Source organism: Lepisosteus oculatus, chromosome 27, assembly GCF_040954835.1.
Source record: "Lepisosteus oculatus isolate fLepOcu1 chromosome 27, fLepOcu1.hap2, whole genome shotgun sequence".
NCBI lineage: Eukaryota > Metazoa > Chordata > Actinopteri > Semionotiformes > Lepisosteidae > Lepisosteus > Lepisosteus oculatus.
Window position 1 is genome coordinate 2,836,665 of NC_090722.1, and position 19,477 is coordinate 2,856,141.

Here is a 19,477-nt window from a genome sequence, read left to right on the forward strand (position 1 = left end):
CCATCCGGACCCGGACAATTTTTGTGAATTGGACGAACCTCGGGGGATAAATACTTATCCTTTCGGAGAAGCGTCTGGAGAAATCCACGGCCGTCTGACATCAGTAAGTGATCCTTAAGAGAACTAATAGTTTGAATAGTGAGCCACAAGGGTGTTCTCTTCGATAAGTCAGGCACTTATAACGGGTTTGGGACCCGGCGAGTCAGGGACTCGTGAAACGAACATATCTTAACACAGACGTGGGGTTTTTGCTCTGCGGAGTAGTTATTGTGATAGTGTTCTAGAAACAGTAAGGCATTGTCGACAATGGGTAACGAGAGCTCTAAAGGCAAAGCTGGGCCGAGTGGCCCAGCCAGGTACATGTACGATAAGTTTGGCGATGTGGGAATAAAGTGTCTTCCCCTTTGGAGCAAGTTGGGTTTCCCAGAGAATGGCAGCTTTAGTCCACGACAGGTTGAGCAGCTTCAGGAGAAGTTGCAGGAAAGGGAGAAAAAAGGAAACAAGAAAGTAGACTGGAAATGTTTTGAGCTGTGGAAAAATGAGGTGCAGGCTAGAGAAAGGAAAAGTAAAGAAGCACATAAGAAAGAGAGAAATGGGAAATCTGAGGGAACTCCCATGAGTATAGTAGGGAGAGAATATGGATTGGTTTATTGCCAACCTTTCACTGATTGCATGTCAGGATGGACGAATGAGCAGTGGCCTCGAGACGGGAGTTTTCAGCCATGGGCCATTAGGCTGCTGCATGAAATGACTGACCCTCCAAATCCAGGAGGGGATCCTAATTGGGATTATGAGTATATGAGAAAATGTGTGTCAGTCTGGGATGCGTCTGGAAGAAGATTCCCCCCCTTGCTTACTAACCCTGAACAGATGATGCTGAGCACATCTAAATTGTATCCAGACCTCGACTGTCTTGCTTCAGCCCCAGCTCCACTTTTACCAGCGGCACCACCCCCATATAACTGGGGCACAGGAGGCCATGGGACCCCTGTGGGGGAGAACCCTAAACAACAGGCCCTGGAATTTATACCAGCGCCAGGGGAAAAGAGTGTTAAGCTCCGCCCGACAGCTTCTGAGTTTATGCCAAAAAAGGGACCCCAACCAGTGTGGGATGGCCTCTCCCCGCCCTCTACGAGGCTGGGAGCCCAATATGGTTCCCACCTGGACCCGTCACTGGTCCCTTTGCCTTTTTCTGATGGAGAAGAGGAGGATGACCCAAATCTGGGTCTTCAGTTCCCTATGATTGAATGTCCAAACCCCCAGGGCGGTAACCCTGTTTTAGTTTTCCGCCCATGGAAATTAGCAGAGCTGATAGCCGTAATCGGCGAACCACCAAACTCCAAGACAAACGGGCAAAAATACACCACCGCCTTGCGGCGTCTAGTCGCTCAATACGAGCCCACGAGCAGCGAACTAGAGACCGTTTTTCAAAAGACCCTGAAGCTTGACTACGGCGATGTGCGCGACACGTTCAACCCAGACGTGGTGTATGACGCTGTCATCGGCAGTGGCTATCAGAACCAGCTAGACGCCATTTGCCAGAGAATAGAAGCAAAGTATCCCCCCAAAATGGACTGGTTCACCTTGAGACAAACCAAGCAAAAGCCCGGAGAAACGTGTACTGATTTCTTGGAGAGACTGACCCCCCGCTTCAGTAACCTCAGTGGCCTGCCCCCACCTGCCCCTAACCACGACGGCTCAGTATATGAAACTCAACTTACGCATCTTTTCGTGGACGGCCTGCTCCCCGAAATAGGGAGCATGGTGAAAATCTCATGCATCGGCTGGGACACCGCCCGGTTGACCGAGGTGTGCAGCCATGCTTACCATGCTGAGAGACAATTAGCATCAAAGAATGAGAAAAAGGCACAAAAAGACAGGAATCGGCTACACCAGCTCCAGAGGGCCCAGCTCCAGTTCTATCAAGGAGGAAGAGGAAGGGGACCAGGAGGCCGTGGCCGCCGAGGAGGCCACCGAGGAAAAGGAGACCGCGACGCGTGTTTTCGCTGCGGAAAAACAGGACATTGGGCAAGAGAATGCCCCAAAAATGAGGGGGGAGAGGAAGACGATGGGAACTGGGACTCGGCGCCCCCGGCTGGAGTAACAGTCAGCACACCATGGCAACGGGAAAAGAAAGACTGACTATCCCCCCCAGGAGAGGTAGGGCCTGAGGGCACCACTTCCATATTACCTGCTGTCTCCTCCCCTTCCCAGCTGCCCACAGTCACTTTGCATATTAATGGCGATCCTTATGACTTTTTAGTTGTCACAGGGGCGACCCATTCCCTGCTTAGAGACGACGCACACCGTTTCAAGCTCTCATCGAAATCTATCCTGACAATAGGAGTAACAGGCACTCCGACAGAGGCTCATTTCACCACACCGCTCACTGTGGAATGCCAGAAGCATGGGTTTGGGCCCACCAACCACTCATTCTTACTTTCAAAAGAATGCCCTGTTAATTTGTGTTGCAGAGATTTGCTCTGTAAAATGGGCCTCGCCATCGTCTGTCCAGAACGGGGTCTCGAACTAACCTGCAATGAAGACTGCTTGCCCCGAACCATGCTTGTCCAACACTCCCCCATGGTCCCGGATTATTACTACAGCTGGGACCTATTAGGAAAAGATGTGGGTCAGGTTTCCCAAACGATTCTGAATGACGCAGCCAGACTGTGGCCCGGCCAGGGTGATTTTCAAGATATTGATAAGTTGCATTGCACGGCCTCGGTTAGTTTCGGGGGCCCAGATGAAGGGTTTGAGGAAGTCTGGTTTAGAGATGGACAGTGCAGCGATGGACTAAAAGGGAATGGTTATCTGGTCTCAAGGGATTTTGCTACCCTTGCAGTGACCCTGACTACCGAGCAGCAGTCTCTGTATCGGGCAGGGACGCACCCACACGTGTCTCTGGCGAAAGCTGCAGGCTTCCGCTGGCAAGATGTGGGTGTCTTTGTCCAACAGTGCGTTACTAGCCAGGCATGGACAGCCCCAGGTGCTGAAGGCATTAGGCATAACTCTGCTCTCCAGGCCAGCTGGCATCCCTGCTCACCTGTTTTTAACACCTGGAGGACAGTGCACCTGACGACGGGATGGGCCGATTGTTTGCCTCAGTCCCAGTTGACACTTTACGCCCTGCACTGGAGGGAGTCCCGGATTCCCTCTGGGCTGCCCACAACTACGACGTGGGCCTGATAAAGGGTGCTGTCCCTCTAGAGGTGGTAGCAGGCCCCCTGCAGGCCGCAGTATCCATTGAGACCTGACGCTGAGGCTGGATTGGAACCTGTTGTGGACAAGCTGGTGGCTGAAAAGATTCTCATCCCCTGCCCAACGTCTCCATGTAACACTCCAATTTTCCCCGTGAAAAAGGCCGATGGGGAATCTTGGCGTCCGGTCCAGGACCTGCGGGCAGTAAATGCCGCCATCCATGCTCGAGCTCCAGTGGTCCCCACCCCGTCCACCATTTTGTCTTCTATCCCCGGGGACTCAAAGTTTTTATCTGTCATTGAGTTGGCAAATGCTTTTTTTAGTGTTCCGGTTCATCCTGAGTCTCAGTTTTGGTTTGCTTTTACTTTTAAAGGGAAAAAGTACACATGGACTCGGATGCCCCAGGGGTATACCGAGGCACCTACTGTTTTTTCCTCGGCACTGCAAGAGTGTCTCTCAGGATTCTCTTTTAAGCAGGGTAGCACCCTCATCCAATATGTGGACGACCTGTTCGTTTGCTCCTCTACCGAGGAAGCCTGCAATCTAGACACCAGAGATCTCTTAATTTTTTTTAGCTGAAACCGGTAACAAGGCCTCACTTTCTAAAGTACAGCTTGTTAAAGAATGTGTACGTTACTTAGGCCATGACATCTCCGCTGATTCTCGTTCGATTGGCACTGACTGGATAGTCGTCCAGGACTTTGGCACTCTATGGAAGAACAGAGGTTTTCTCACCTCCCAAGGGACGCCCATTCAGCACTCTCTTCTGGTCAGTAATCTGCTCGAGGCTATCCTCTTACCTCAGGCCATTGCAGTGTGTAAGTGTGCAGCCCACACCAGTGCCACCGACGACGTCTCGAAAGGTAATGCTCGGGCTGAGCTTCTCCTTCTTCTCCTCTTACCCTCCCCTCCATCCCCGCCCAGCCGGAGCCCCAGGTAGCTTCTCTACCTGACATGCAAGCCCTTGCTCCCGCGTCGGAAAGAGGTAAGTGGAAAAAATCTGGATCGTTCTCCAACGGGGTGTGGCTGGGGCCCACAGGTAAACCTTGCTTACCCCACCATTGTTTTCCCTACATAGCAAAATTGACACATGGAAAGGACCATGTGTCAAAAGGAGGGATGGTGAGTATGGTAAGTACACAGTGGGATACAAGGGGGTTCACCACCTTTGCTGAAAAATTTTGTGAAAAATGTCTTCTGTGCCCAAAACAATGTCGGCAGGGTTCACTAAGGCACAGTCCTCGGCCCATCCCACTCCTCAGGGGCCCTTTGATCACCTCATGATGGACTTCATAGAATTGACACCCTGCAGAGGATACAAATACTGTCTAGTTATAGCGGACATGTTCTCGAGGTGGGTAGTTTTTCCCTGCAAACATGCAGACGCTAAAAGTGTGGCCAAACACTCACTGCAGGATGTCCTCCCAAGGTGGGGAATCCCGGGAAAACTCAGCTCAGACAATGGTACCCATTTTGTGAACAATGTTATTACAGTACCTACTTAACTGATCACCTAGGCATCGACTTAAAGCAGCACTGCTCCTACCACCCACAAAGTGGTGTGGCAGTAGAACGAGCGAATGGGACCATTAAAAACAAATTAACAAAAATGATGGCTGACACAGGAATGGATTGGGTGACCTGCCTTCCCTTAGTGTTGATGTATATCAGGGCACGGCCCCATGCAACTACTGGCCTGTCCCCCACGAGGTCCTCACGGGCAGACATATGCCAATGGGTCTTCCAAATCCCCAGGGAACGCCCACAGACCTCACGCAACTGGATGAGTGTCTGGTGGCATACTGCTGAAAAATGTCTAAACTTGTCAGTGATATTCACAAACAGGTAAAAGCTGCCCTACCGGCTCCAGACCGAGACTACTGCCACGCCCTCCAGCCAGGAGACTGGATCCCGGTGAAAGACTTCAGGAGGAAAAAGTGGTGTTCGCCCAGGCCCACACCAGGTGCTACTGACCACAACCACCGCTGTGAAGGTTGCAGAAAGAGTGCCCTGGATCCATACGTCCCACTGCAAGAAGGTGACCGGCGATCTACAAGTAGACGATCTATCAGAGCAATGATGACGTCTCAGTGCCTTTGGCACCCATTCCGACGCTTGGGGTGCTCACTCGGTAGAAGCCTGCCTGGACTCGTCTCCCTCAGTCTGTTCATCATCGTCCCCATTCTGTTGACAACTGACTCTGTGACTACTGGAGGCCAAAACGGCACTACTCCAGTTCCAAAAAGCAGACAGAAGAGAGAGGTTGTTTCCCCACTGGATTGACTGAATGAGACCGATCATACTGATTTCCAGGACAATTTGTGGTGCCGTTACATGAACTATACTGCAAAAAGTACTCGACCAAATATGTCCTGTTATGTTAGTGGGGCCAGCAGGGGGTGCTCACCCTGTGGTCCATGTGGGTCCTAATGCCCCACTATAGTGAGGGGGACACCATACTGTAAACAGGTGCCGTCCTTCGGATGAGACGTAAAACTGAGGTCCTGACTCTGTGGTCATTAAAAATCCCAGGGCGTTTCTCAAAAAGAGTAGGGGTGTAACCCCAGCGTCCTGGCCAAATTTCCCATTGGCCCTTACCAATCATGGCCTGCTAATAATCCCCCTCTATGAATTGGCTTCATTACTCTCTGCTCTCCTCCCCACTAATAGCTGATGTGTGGTGAGCGTTCTGGTGCACTATGGCTGCCGTCGCATCATCCAGGTGGGGCTGCACATTGGTGGTGGTGGAGGGGAGACCCCATTACCTGTAAATTAGAGAACACGCATAATAATAATAATAATAATTGCTTACACTTATATAGCGCTTTTCTGGACACTCCACTCAAAGCGCTATATAAGTGTAAGCAATTATTATTATTATTATTATTATTATTATTATTATTATTATTATTATTATTATTATTATTATGCGTGTTCTCTAATGCCTCATTCCACAGCCTCACCAGGGAGCCTCATCCCTCAGCCGGTTGCAAGTATTTTCTCTGAGTGTATAAGTTTAGTTGCGGGATTTCAGAGGCCTGACCCCGGAGGATTTGTCCTAACCTCATTGGCCTACTCCGAGGGGTACAACTACAGTACAATAAATGGGTACAGGGGACATGTCCCAGGCTCCATTGAACTAAGCTTCAACACATCTGACACTACTACACGAGGGTTGAGCTTCAGTCTTCACATGCCTTACACCGGCGACAAAAAACCTGAGTGCCCCCCGATTTGGAATCACATGATGAAACACATTCCTTGGGCTGACTCCCCAGTCAAAATAGTAGTTCACCTCCCATCCATGATCTACCACTCACATTGCTATGAAAACAAGGGTCAGGGTTCGTCAGGGTCAGGACGAACCCTAGGTTGTAATCTTACTACTACTGATCATACCATGTCTGATGGAACCATGGTGTTAATGGACTGGTATTGGCAATGTGGTGCAAAGGTGTACGATAGCCTTCCTCCTCAGTGGAAGGGTGTTTGTGCATTCGTAACCCTGCATCACCCAATCCTAGTAGTTCCGGTAGACTCCCACTTGCTAGACTCCACCCAACCTTTAATCACCCAGAAGGGAACCCTAGCCAAGAGGGCCTTAACCTGGGCAGAAAGGTATTCCCCAAGTATGGTAGGGATCCCAGATGATTATAGACTATTCTCAGCAGCAGAAATGGTTTCCTCATCGGGTCTGAGTATCCAATCCGTAGCTAATGCTCGCTGGCTGCAAATAACCCGCTATGAAATGTACTCCTTTATTAATATAATGCTGGATGGCCTTAACACAATTAAACAAGAATTAAGGAGTCAGGTTAATGGCGTTGCAAAATAGGTTTGTGTTAGACCTCCAGAATGCAGCCTCTGGAGGGGTGTGTGCTCTGATAGGCGATTCGTGCTGTGCCTATATCCCTGCTAATGACAATGACCATGGTAACCTCACCCTCGCAATACACCAGCTGAAAGAACTTAAAGACAGGGTAAATCAAGAACGGGGCATTGGCAGTGAGTTCCCCTTCTTTTCATGGTTAAAATCATTATTTGGGTCATGGGGACTGTTTTTCTTAAAGCTATTCATGCCTGTTGTTATAATGTTTTTGCTGTTGTGCTGTTGTATGACTTGTATTATTCCTATGCTTCCATCTATGGTAATGAAAATGTTTACGTATCAATATGCACTGCTCAGAACAGACTCCGAGGAGCCCTGGGACCCACCAGGTGACCCCTATGAGGACTCTGTGGTGTGAACATATTTAAGGATAAAAAGGAGGGAATGTAATGGAAAGCTAATGAGAAAAAGTGTTTTATCCTAAAAATGTTGTTTACGGACAGAGCTGTTCTGCAGAAGCAGCTGGACACTTAGAACAAAGTGTGATAGCACCCAGCTCGCCAAGGGCACGGGATGTTTTAATAATGTTTATCTCTGCTGCGGAGTATGAGAAACTATTTGAATAACTGCTCTTCTTTGCTAAAAGAAAAAACCTATAAGTAATGGAAAATTACTGCTTTGCCTGTCCTCGAAGTGTTGCATCAGCTTAAAAAAAAGATATAAAACAAGGGCTCTCCCTGCTTGCTTTTGAATCAGCCTTTACTTTTCTGCACAGACGGGTGCTGGCTTTTTCCCAGATTGCAATATGAATAAAGACCTTACTGAGTGAATGAGGACACCTCTCCTGGCTCTTCTTCGATAAACTTCCACGACAAGGGTAAAAAAGCTAAAGAAAAATCTTCACAAGCTATCTTCCTACTCTGTACTTAACTAAGCTACAGTATAACGGAAAGCTAAAAAAAAACATGGGCGCCACAACAATTCCAACTCTACACCACAGCTAAGCTAACAAATCCGACACCTTTCACGTTTTCGCCGTTTCTTCTTCTTCCATCTCTCTTCGGACTCACCCCTCAGGAAGTCCCGAACCGCCATTTAAAACCGGACCGCTCTCTTCAACCAATCCAGAGAGAGACTTAATTAAGGGATACGCCCACTTCCCAAACTGGATTCCAGCTTGGGAGGGGAGTAAAATAAAACGGAACGTAACACCGTCCCCCTTCGTCCAATTCAGGTCGCGCTAAGCAGGCCTCGACCCCGGCAAGCAACGGGCACAAGGCAGGGTACACCATGGACAGGACACCAGTTCATCACAGGGCAAACTGACACAAACACAGACACACTCGCACCAGCGCCAGTTCTCCCGGATGCTAATCAACCCACCAGTATGTTTTTGAACTGCGGAAGGAAACGGGTGCACCCAGAGGAAACCTCAGTGAGCATGGGGAGAACATGCAAACTCCACACAGACAGCTCCGCTGGAATCGAACCCAGGGCCCCAGCGCTGAAGCAGCAGTACTGATCACTGTGCCACTGTGGTGCCCATCATGTTTCATCCCAAAGCAGAATTCCTCCAGTGAGCAAATAACCTGCTCAAGTGTCAGATATGATATAGATCCATGTCTTTAGAAACCGTTGACCATAAATGGGGAAATCGATTGATCTTCTTATTCCTGTTATTCTGATATTAAGTGCTGCTGCAGTGTGGGTCTCTGATTCCAGCAGCGACTCCCCTGGTTTAGAGGCTCGTGAGAGAGCCCTGAAGTTTCCTCTGATTTGCAGATCCAGAGGGAGAGTGTTCCAGGGCTGGTTCTGGGCGGGAAGGAGTTCGTGGAGTGATGCTGTGGCTCTCAGTAATTCCGTAGCCCGCCAGCCAGTTTGAACCGGCCCTTGAGATAAAAAAATAAATAACTCAATATTCCCCATATTCCACTTTGTTTGCTGCTGTTTTTTCTTACATTTCATTATTCATGCAGTTAGAAGGCGCACGAGCGCTTTACCACAGTGATTCCGAACTGTGCATCGCACCACCCTGGGGAGGTGCCATTGTCAATCAGGCGCTCAGGTATGGCCAGTCAAATAAAAAAATGTATTCCATCAAGTTCGTGTATCAATAAAGTAACTACGGCACATTTCTTGTCACGCTATGATCTTGTTTGTTCCCTGTCTGAATTCTCAGGCTCATGCATCGCAGGTTGGCATCAATGTGATAATGTTAATGGGTGGAGTGCAGCTCTGCGGGGAGTTTTTTACAGTTTGGATTGTGTACTCAGTGTGTTTGTACAAAAAACATTCTAGTTCTGCTGGAATACTTTTGAGAGGAGAGTTAGTCACATTCTGAAAGGTGGTTTTGCTGTATTTTATCAATATAATTCAAAACATATATCCATCCATTTTCTAATCACTTCCTCCAATTCAGGTCTGCAGTGATGCTGGTGTCTGGTGTCTGGTGCCCAGGCGCAGCGCTGGGTGCACCCTGGATGGGACACCAGACTATCGCAGGGCAAACAGACACAAACCCAAACCCACAAGAACACAAGAGGAACACGCAAACTCCACACAGAGAGCACCACAGGGCTGAGATTTAAACCAGGGCCCCAGAACTGCAAGGCAGCAATGATAACCCTTCCCCACCATGCCACCCACATAACGTTTATAATACTAGGAAAGTTAAATACGAACTGATATTTTATTGCATTTATATTCAGAAAGATTCTTGTTTGCAGAGAGAATGTTATTACCTTTTTAGAGTATTGGAGTGCCCTTTGGGTCTAGATATATAGCTTATTCTAGATCTACAAAACTCTTGGCATAATTCTAGAGGTCTTAACTTGTCTTTTATTTGATAGCCTTGTTCCTGTCATTATGCATCTTCTGTAATGTTTAAGAAGTTTTCGATAGAATCATCTGAATTCCCATGTTTTGAGATGTAAGTGATGATCTGTCCTTGTCCTAAATAACCAATCTAAGACTCCTTTCTTCCTGTTAACTCCTTGTTTTGTGTAATTCTCCAACCCTTTCAGGAAGTTTCTGCTTTCCAATACATTTTGAAATTAATAAAGGTTTGATATCCAACATTGTGTTCTGGACATGTAAGAGACGAGCCCAGCAGGGTGTCCTAATTGAGAACTGGAAGGATGACCAGGAAAGTATCTCACTATGATCCTATACAACAGTTACAAGCACCATGATTATCATAAATACAGCTATTTCGAGTACACAAACTGATGAGAGCTGCTTTTATACAATATAAGAACACAAGGAGCAAATGAAATGTACAATCCGTCGGTGTGGGGTGTGCTCACACAGCAATGGGAACTCTCTCTCACTTCCCTGGAAGTGCCAGGTTGTCTGTATGGGCATGCTGGGTTACAAATCGCATTTGAAGAAAACAAAACACTATTTTCCGGAGGCAAATTTGGAGTTTAAAAGGTTGGGTGAGGCAAGATCTGCCTCAAGGAAAATCATATCAGGTGTCTTCATAAACATTACTGTGCCAGTCATTCCTTAGAGCTCAGTATCTTTATACTGTGGGTACCAACAACTAATGTAGTGAGGGCAGCTGCTGCCAGTCAGGGATGCCAGTGTCTGTTCCCCATCAGGTAAGTAACCTTCTTTCTTTAAAACTGCTATAGCCTTCTTAATCACTGTCCTATTCTTTCTTTATGATATTAGGAAAGTTTGGGTGGGGAGAGGTTTAATTTAAAATGGCAAAACAACACAAAAAAAAGACCATTGAACAACATTGGTGACTGTATCTTTCACCGTTGTATCTCTTACTGAATCCAGACTAGCAGGAGTAGGAGATCACCAGGTTTTGCACATTTTGTGTGTTTTCCAAGGAGTATCAGGTGCAGGTGAAATACTTTATCCATTCTCTAATTCTCTTATTGCCTCAAGGGGATGAGTACTTATGCATGAAGCTACATATTTTATTTTTTTTATTTTCCCTTGGAGTTTGTGCTGACATTTGGCTTCTTTTGATTGAACTCCTTTCAAAGGTGTAACTATCAATCCGTAATGGGACATCCCTGGAAGGGGGTGAATAATTTTGCAAGGTTCTATATACAGTACAACACAATGAATATGAGAAAATAATGCTGAGTGGTTATTAATCAGCACCCAGCACATTAATCCACAAGCACCATGCCTAGCACACACTCCCATTGTTGTAATCAGCAGAAATCACATCAATCAATCAATCAAGGTTTATTTATCAATGCACGAACAGTACAGCATACAGCGGTGTTGTCGGCAATCAAATGTTTTGTCTGCGTCAACCTCTTCTGCAACTTGATGCAACAGATGTACATTAGATCCATTTTCACTCACATGATAGTGATGTCAGTATTTGACTGGAAATGATTTCCATTTATAAAATGAAAATAAGCCCCAATGTGGTCAAATGGTCATTATGCATCATTACTGGGTGAGGGCCAAGCAGGGCCCAGTTAGCTACAGGCTGATGGTTGACTGGACAAGCCATCGTTTTATGCTTTCATCTCTGCCTAGATTTACACCTTCTGCCCTGTGTTTTAGATCATTGCAGATTTATTTTGTGCTTCATTTGCAATGAACAGAGCTGACTGGACACGAAGAGAATCAGACTTACAATGACATCCCATTTTTGCCCACTCAGTCCACCTCCCTGTTGGGATCACAGTATTCAGGGATTATGATGTACTGTACTGCACAGCAGTACACCTGGTTACCCTGCAGCTGAGTTTGACTGAATAAATATTTTTCTTGGAACAACATTTCCAGGACCTTCAGTCTGTGACTTCCTTCTTAATATTTGCTCTGACAACGTACTGTAAGTATAATGTGCAAATCCTGACTCACTGTCTTCAGCAGACAGTATTTACAGTACATTACAATCAAAACTGGATTGTCAGACTCACTCATTGTCAGGTGCTTCAGATACAAAGTCAAAACAATCCACAGAGGATGTTTCTGGTAGCACTAGTCTGTTGAAAACATTCATGCATTGCAACTAGCATGACGACACTGAAGAAGTGGAATGGATGGGGATTCCAGACATCTCCTTCAGAGATTTGGAGCGGGTCATTACTGACTTCACAGATACAGCCATGTGGGCAATAGAGTTTAAATTAAAGCTGAAAAGCATTGCACAGTAACATGACAAAATGGGAAAATGCAAAAAACAAGTAAATGTAGCCGAAGTTGGAGAGGGTTCACAACTGTGTAATAAAACTTTCACACGTCGAGCACAATGCAGAATGCTAGATTTGCCTTCTTAGAAAAAATCTGTCTCTACTCTATAGAGCATGCAAGCAGTCATTTTCCAACTTTAGAAAAATAAATTCACTCAAAACATGCTAACTGGATGAATCAAAACCTGACCAGCAATGAAGAGGGCTGCACTTGTGCTCAGGAATAAAACTACTGCCCAGGAAACAGGTGATACTCAAGGTTATTTATATGGAGAATCAGAGCACAGGACTTATCAACGTACATACTGTACCTTTGTTAAACAGCTTTCTTTGTGACAGTAGGACACATTGGGTTGGTGTGACAGTTGTGAGAGAGTTTCTTTATCGGTTCCTGCAGTGTGTGTTGCTCAGATGGATATCTGTTCAGGCACAGAATAAGCCAGTGAATAATAAAAGGCTTAGAGTTAGGAAGAAGCATAAAAAATCTGTCCTCAAACCTAATCTCTCAGTGAATCACTGGCTCCTGCAAACATTTGCGTCTTTCTTGGTTTTTAAATCTTTCCCACATTTAAAGTGTCAGAGGTAGAACGTTAAGGGTCTTGGTTTTTGTAAAATAGCAGCCAAAATGAGTTCTTGACTTTAAACATTACTCCATACCATAAAACATAGATAAAAAGTCTATACAAATATTTGCTGGACAGTATCCTTCACATTCTCCACTGTGAGTTCTTTGGAAGTCAAGGAGGACTTGGGTGGAGCCAGGAGGTGTGTCCATGGACAGAAAACTCTATATACACCGAAGAGCAGACCCCTGCTACAGAGAGACAGCTGATCTTGGCTGGAGACCTGAGTGAGTGTGAAGCACTTTGTTGGGCTGTAGGTAAGATATATCTCCCAAATTTCTACACAGACTTTCTGAAATGAAATGTTCTTGCTGAAGAAAGTATCTTGCTACAACAAACGTGTTTCATCAAACAAATACTAGGAGGTAAAACGTCCTTGGGATTAGTAGAAGAATATAGATAGATCAGGTATTTGGTACTGATGGCAGAATAAAGCTGTAAACTCTTAATCTGCATTACATTAGAGAGAATAATATTATATAAATTATTATTATATATAACTTATTTTACTGTAAATAAGAATGACTATTATATATAATAATCACTATGCTATAATATAACTATAGTTATATGATTTTTTTACATTTTTATTCATATTAAGATGATGCCAACATAAATACATTCATGGGTCTAAAAAAATAAATAAACCCATGTCATTTTAATATAAAATCCCAACTTGATTCTAGAATATTTAGGAGACGACTCCATTCAGCCTTCTTGCAACTTGTAAAAACAAGAGGACAAATCACATTTCATTCAAAACAGTCAGCGTGTACCAGAAATTTGCCATGTACCAGAAAATAAAGACAAAGTTGTGTGATAAGTTGTGTGATAAAGTTAAGCAGGAGCTTGTGAATCTCATGGGTCTTGCCTCAGTGTAACACCAGGTTTTACTAAAAAATGTGCAACACCTACATACCAAAATGCTCTACATCTAAAATAACACATAATCAGCTGCTTAAATGCAAAATATTGTAAAACTAGTGATAACCCTTGAGATACATGTGGCAGGCACAAATCTTTACAAAAATGATACGATAACAGGCGTATTTGCAGAAATGGTTAAAACATTATAACTTTTCACAAAGTATATAAACTTAATATGGTCAGAAGGAGCAAGTAAAAATGTTTCCAAAATAACCACATGTAAGACTTTGATGCTTAAAATGTTTAGGAAGAAAGTGGAATACTGGTGTGTATTTTTTCTTTAAGCTACCAATACCAGCAATATACAGTTTACATAATATGTTTATGTTCCTAAATTAATATTGTTTACGGTGATGTATCATGGTGTTCATTTTTGTCAATGAAACATTTACAAAGAGGGTTACAAAGAAAGTGAACCACGGTAATACTTTGAGCTTACAGCCTGTCCAAGGTCATTCATTATTCATACTATTAGTAATATCTTCCATAAAGACTGTACTGTGTACTTTTGTCCAACTCAGCAATCTTGCTTTTATAAAACATACCGACTTTTTAAAGTTTAATGATTAACATGCTGTAATACACAGTTTAAAATTATTAAAAGTCTAAAGAGTATACAACTTAAATTCTTAATTGGAAAAAGATTGTCCTTCAGTAGTGACCGGGATTTGAAACCAGGCGTTTTCTGGCAACAGCTCAAACGCTGTACATGAGAAGTTAAGTTATTAGCTCCACCTGGTGGTGATTCCGGATACTATTATCATAACTGCGGTATTACAAGGTATGATGTGATATGACGCGCTGTGATGCGACACGCCCATCGCATTTTACCGTAGTGTACCCTGCTCATTTTGAACGGCTGCGTCTGTATGTCTTTATTTTAACAAGCGTCCCTATTGACCCCTCACATAATGCTGCCTCCACCACCAGTGACTTGCTTGACATTAAGGATGGTCTTGACTGGGGGATGTGCTGTGTTGACATAACTCTTTGTATTTAGACCAAAAGAGTCCAATTTTGTCTAAATTTCTTTCATAGTCTCGGTTGGTCTCATGGGCACACAGTACCTAACCAGTTTCCTCCTAGTCTATCTGCTCTTCCACCTCTTAATGGTAAATGTGACAATTTAGACTATTTAGGGATATTTAGTGTCTTTGGAATTTTTATACTCTTCTCCTAATGCATGCACCTTAATACACATTTATCCCGAATTCCTTTGAAAGCTCTTTGGTTATCATGGTTGACTATTTGCTTGAAATTCTCTCGTCTACCTGACGGAAGGAAAGTTGTGAACCTGTATTACAGCAAACAGAGGTCAAGCAGCCAATTCTGTGACTTGCTCAAGTAATGTTGTGCAACTGAACCAATTCAAATTTGCCCTAGCAAATCAGCCTAGTTTTATTTTCCTTTGTGGACATTCAACCACTTTCTCCTGTCAACTTGTTTAGCTGGAATCTGGGGTTTGAGGCAAGAGCGCCACCTACAGTATCAGCCTTTCGGCACCAGCCCCAGCCTTGCTTAGCTTAGTTTCTGTCTATTAAAGACCATTTAAGTCAAGGCAAATGAAGAGATTAAGAATTCAGTGAATGTTTGTTTCATCTCTGAATTTTAAATATGGAGAATATGGAAACATGTGGGAGTACTTTCAGAAGAGTATATATATAAGAAGTTATTTCTAGTATATATTTATTCTAGTTAAAGATGCAGGCACCATGCTGCATGCTCAAGGAATGTGCAGATCAGCTAGCGGACGCCCTTGTATGCTACAAAACCACTATTACACCAGTGCCAAAGAAGATAGTTGTGTCCTGCCTCAATGACTATCGGCGCCTGGCACTCACACCAATTATCATGAAGTGCTTCGAGAGGCTAGTCATGATGAAAGTGCTCCTCCAGCTAAACAAATACTCCCTTAGCCAAGCTGCTTAAGCCAAAGTTTCGCTCCATAATCCTTTCATGACGCTTTAATCTTGGGTGTTGTCATTCCTAGTGAATTAATATTAGTATTATTAGTCTGGTCTACATTGTCTATGTCAGAGTCTTGTCTATATTTGCACCATGGACTAGGAGGAACAATATTTCGTTCCACTGTATACTTGTATATGGCTGGAATGACAAACTTGAACTTGAGAAGGGCACAAATGACACATTTTCATTTCCTCACACATCTATAAGAGGAAAAACTAATTTCCTGCTTCTCTTTCAGCACTTGTGAAGATCACCTGAAGGCCAGAAGATAAAAGGACCAATGATGGAGTGCGTGGAAGAATGGGTGATGGAAAACAAGGAGAAGATCGAGTTGGAATTGGAAATCATGGGGAAAGGATATGACTTTTTTGCCACTACAGCTGGAAAACTGAACCCCGTCCTGGAGGCTGTTTTAATTTTTTCCAAAGAGATTCTCAGCAACCCAGAGAGCAAAGATGTGAAGTATTTGACCGAGCTGTTTGAGAAGGTCAACCAGAAATTAGAAGCTGTTAAGAATGAGATTGACAGCATCTACCGAGAGATGGAAAAATCCTCAATTAACAAAAAATATTTTGAGGCGGAGGCGCGTATTCTCAGCCAGTACAAGATATACCTGGAATTTGTGAACGCTAGCACCAAGTTCAAGGAGAGCAGCAAAAGGACATTCATAAGACACTTTCAGGCCACGAAAGGGGACCTGAGCCTCCTCACTCTGTACAACATGGTGATCGGGGACAACCCATCTGGGGAGTCGGTGCTGGAGACCGTGCTGGTCACAGAGGAGAGGAGCCGCAGAGCGGTGGAGGAGTTCTGCGCCCACCTGAAGAAGCTCTTCTTCATGGGCCTCATCGCTGTGATTGGTCATGCCTCCCTGGAGGACCAGGCAGCAGGCAAACTGCTCCTGAAGGAGTGGGGTGAGAAGATGGAGGAGGTGGAGAGGCGCATGAAGGCGGCCGTGGACGACTGCACCAACAACTTCGCTGCCCAGGCCAGAACGGACATGGAGAACCAGCTGCAGGAGAAATAGACTAAACTCATCCAGGAGTTTATCAACCACTCCTGGACTTCTTGGGGAAGAAGTGCAACTGGGTGTCCTGGTCGGTCAGAGCATACAGGATCTCTGGAATGTGGTTCTGGAACTGGTTAGCAGGCAAAAATTATGAGGGAAAAGCAGGGCAAAACATTTTTGACGTCTCAACTACAAACAACATCAGCCTCGTGGTGTCGCACATTCTGAATAGTCCTGTCCCCTGGGGTCTGTACTAATAAGGCTTCTGTAGAGCTTGAATGGTAGTCTAGCGTCTGACAATATTCGTCAATGAAAACTGAAGCAGACTTAGGCTGGAGATACTGTAGGTTATTCTAGGGTGTAACTGTGCATGTAAGTTCCAGTTCTTGTGTTCCTAAGTTAAGCTTCTGCTTTCTACCTTTACTTATTTAATATACCTTCAACACCTTTTAATTGGGCAGTTGTTTTGTGTTTTAACCGACTTGTCTATCACCATACACTGCTGTGCAAACATGCCAGACACAATCAGGAGTCACACTTTGCTTAAACTTTGGTCATACCCTCAGTGTATATATACATATCAGGTCATAAATAAATTTCAAGTTCAGTCAAGGGTAACAAAGGTATTTTTAGCAAAATCAATGCAAGAGTACATAAAGTATTTTGCATATGTACAGGGTCAACCTTAAATGGGAGTCTTGGTGACACTGTATCCTGATGAGTTTTATGACAATCCGTAGTTGTGAGTCAGCCTCTCAAGCCATGTTTCTGACTTCACATATGGACAAAGCCTGTTTACCTTACATTTTTACATCTTGGAACGTCTTGATGATGTAAACCGCAGGTCAAAACTGGGATGTCCAACGGATTTCATGTAAAGCACTGGAGTTGTTTAGGTCAATAAGATCTTAAGTGTAGAAAGGGAAAAAGGCGTGGGGATCCTAATGGAACAGTCAGGTCTCAGGCAGAATGGAGGCAGAAACTCAACCCTAAGGAAAAAAAAGAATGCAGCCGTTATTTGTAGACACAATATGTCTTGTGGACATTCGGCATGGGAGGGGTATTGGTAGATGATAATGTGGAAACCCTGCAGGACTCTGTGAAGCCAGTGTGCAAAGCCAAGGCAGGGAGAGAGAGGCTTCTGCAAGTGCAGTTGGAGGTGGACAAAGGGGAAGAACAGACGAGATATAAGATGTACAGATCAATTGTGTATTGACTGCACCCCCTCAAAAACACAGCTAGCCCTGCTCGCCATGGTGTCCTTATCTCCCATAACTACTGCAATATCAAGAAGAGCCGTCAGCTCGTAATCATTTCAACAGCAGATTTGAAAAATAGGCGCTTATTCGTTCTGTTTGTCCGTTTGGTCAAATTCCGACTTACTGTATAACCCAAAACAATCGCCAGTGATAGCTGTGGTTAGTACAGTTTCAAAACTGAAACAGACAAAACCAAAACAAAAAGCTTCAAATTAAAAATGTATGCTGAGCATAAAGAATTGTAAAGCCTAACTTTCTAGGCGAATGAAAGTGTTGCCACTTTTGCAAATCTTAAGGTTCTTCAATTAATTCCAATCCAAAGTGAAAAAGGTCTTAAAAAGCTTTAGTGCCCAGCAAGCTTTACAAATCTTGAGCATCCCACCTAAAATCCAAAAAATACAGTAATTAATTCAATATCCAAAACTGGGTTCCATGCAGGCTGTAATCATGTTTGTTTTTTCTGATTTGCACAATGTAAAATTTTGTAATGACAAGGAAAGACTGAATTCTGATTTTTATTGTTCTGTCTTCTAAGAAACAGGTTAACGTCTCACATGTAATTCTGATTATTTTCTGTATCAGCCTGCTGTTGTTTTTACTCTTGATGGTTTTTAATTTGAAAAGAACCATACAGTACGTACACTAAATGAGCTGTTAGTGTTGTTTGTATCCCTGAAGCCCTGTGCTCTCCTGTGTCCACCCAAGCTCAGCCTGGATGACTGGAACCTGCCAATAGTGCTTCTTCTTTATGTAAAATTACTCATGTAACATTCTGCTTTAAGCTTCAGAATAGTCTCTGTCCTATACCAGCTCTGGAACACTACATAAGAAATGTATTGAAGAACTTGCATGTTATTTTTTTAAATCATGTTGGTCACTGGGCTCTGTATCCCTCTATAATCAGTTATCATACTCAGTGATATGCGTGTCATGCAGGTATATGTTGTAACCAGATATTGTGCTTGTCTTTTGGTTCCAACTAGAATGAACTTTCAAAAATAGCAGCTGCCTTGAAAGCACTTATTCACAGAATTCACAGAACCACTGATGTATGATTAAGTTATTTTCTTCCAATACTGTTTCAATTTGCTTTTCCTTTTTTTTAATTCATTATGTCTGACTGCAACCATGAGACAATATTATCAATAAAAAATAGGGAGAAAACAGAGATCATTATTTTGTGTGTCTCATTATACGTTTTCATGTAATTATATGATTCTTTGACTGGCATCTTCAAAAAGTACACACACCGTCATTTACAAAGCCCTCCTAAAATTATATATAAAAATATATGCAAAAAGACAGTATCTCATGATAGCTGTGGACTACCCCCAACTACTTTTTTGAACAGTAAATATTTTATGGAAATGCATCTTCTTTAAAATCTTAAATAACCAGAAATATTGACTCAGGGCTATTTTCACCCGAGAGACTCAAGAGGGAAAACCCAAAACTGGTTCTTAAGTAGTCTACAGCTGTGAGCCGTG

The 19,477-nt window shown here is 44.1% G+C and overlaps 2 protein-coding genes across 4 annotated transcripts; both read left to right on the forward strand.

Annotated features, from left to right (window-relative positions):
- Positions 1-118: 118 nt before the first annotated feature.
- LOC138225333 (uncharacterized) lies at positions 119-5,980 on the forward strand. 3 transcript variants are annotated; one of them, XM_069185231.1, is made up of 2 exons: positions 119-4,186; positions 5,047-5,980. In XM_069185231.1, exon 1 carries the CDS (start codon positions 307-309, stop codon positions 2,140-2,142), a length of 1,836 nt encoding a protein of 611 aa, XP_069041332.1. In that variant the 5' UTR covers positions 119-306; the 3' UTR covers positions 2,143-4,186; positions 5,047-5,980. The 3 variants fall into 3 exon arrangements, with proteins under 3 accessions (XP_069041332.1, XP_069041333.1, XP_069041334.1); XM_069185232.1 differs by having other exon boundaries at positions 119-4,064; XM_069185233.1 differs by having other exon boundaries at positions 119-3,970.
- Positions 5,981-13,030: 7,050 nt separating this feature from the next.
- LOC107075447 (protein rapunzel-like) lies at positions 13,031-19,156 on the forward strand. Its single transcript, XM_015336606.2, has 2 exons — positions 13,031-13,084; positions 15,961-19,156. Exon 2 carries the CDS (start codon positions 16,003-16,005, stop codon positions 16,747-16,749), a length of 747 nt encoding a protein of 248 aa, XP_015192092.2. The 5' UTR covers positions 13,031-13,084; positions 15,961-16,002; the 3' UTR covers positions 16,750-19,156.
- The last annotated feature ends 321 nt before the right edge of the window (positions 19,157-19,477 follow it).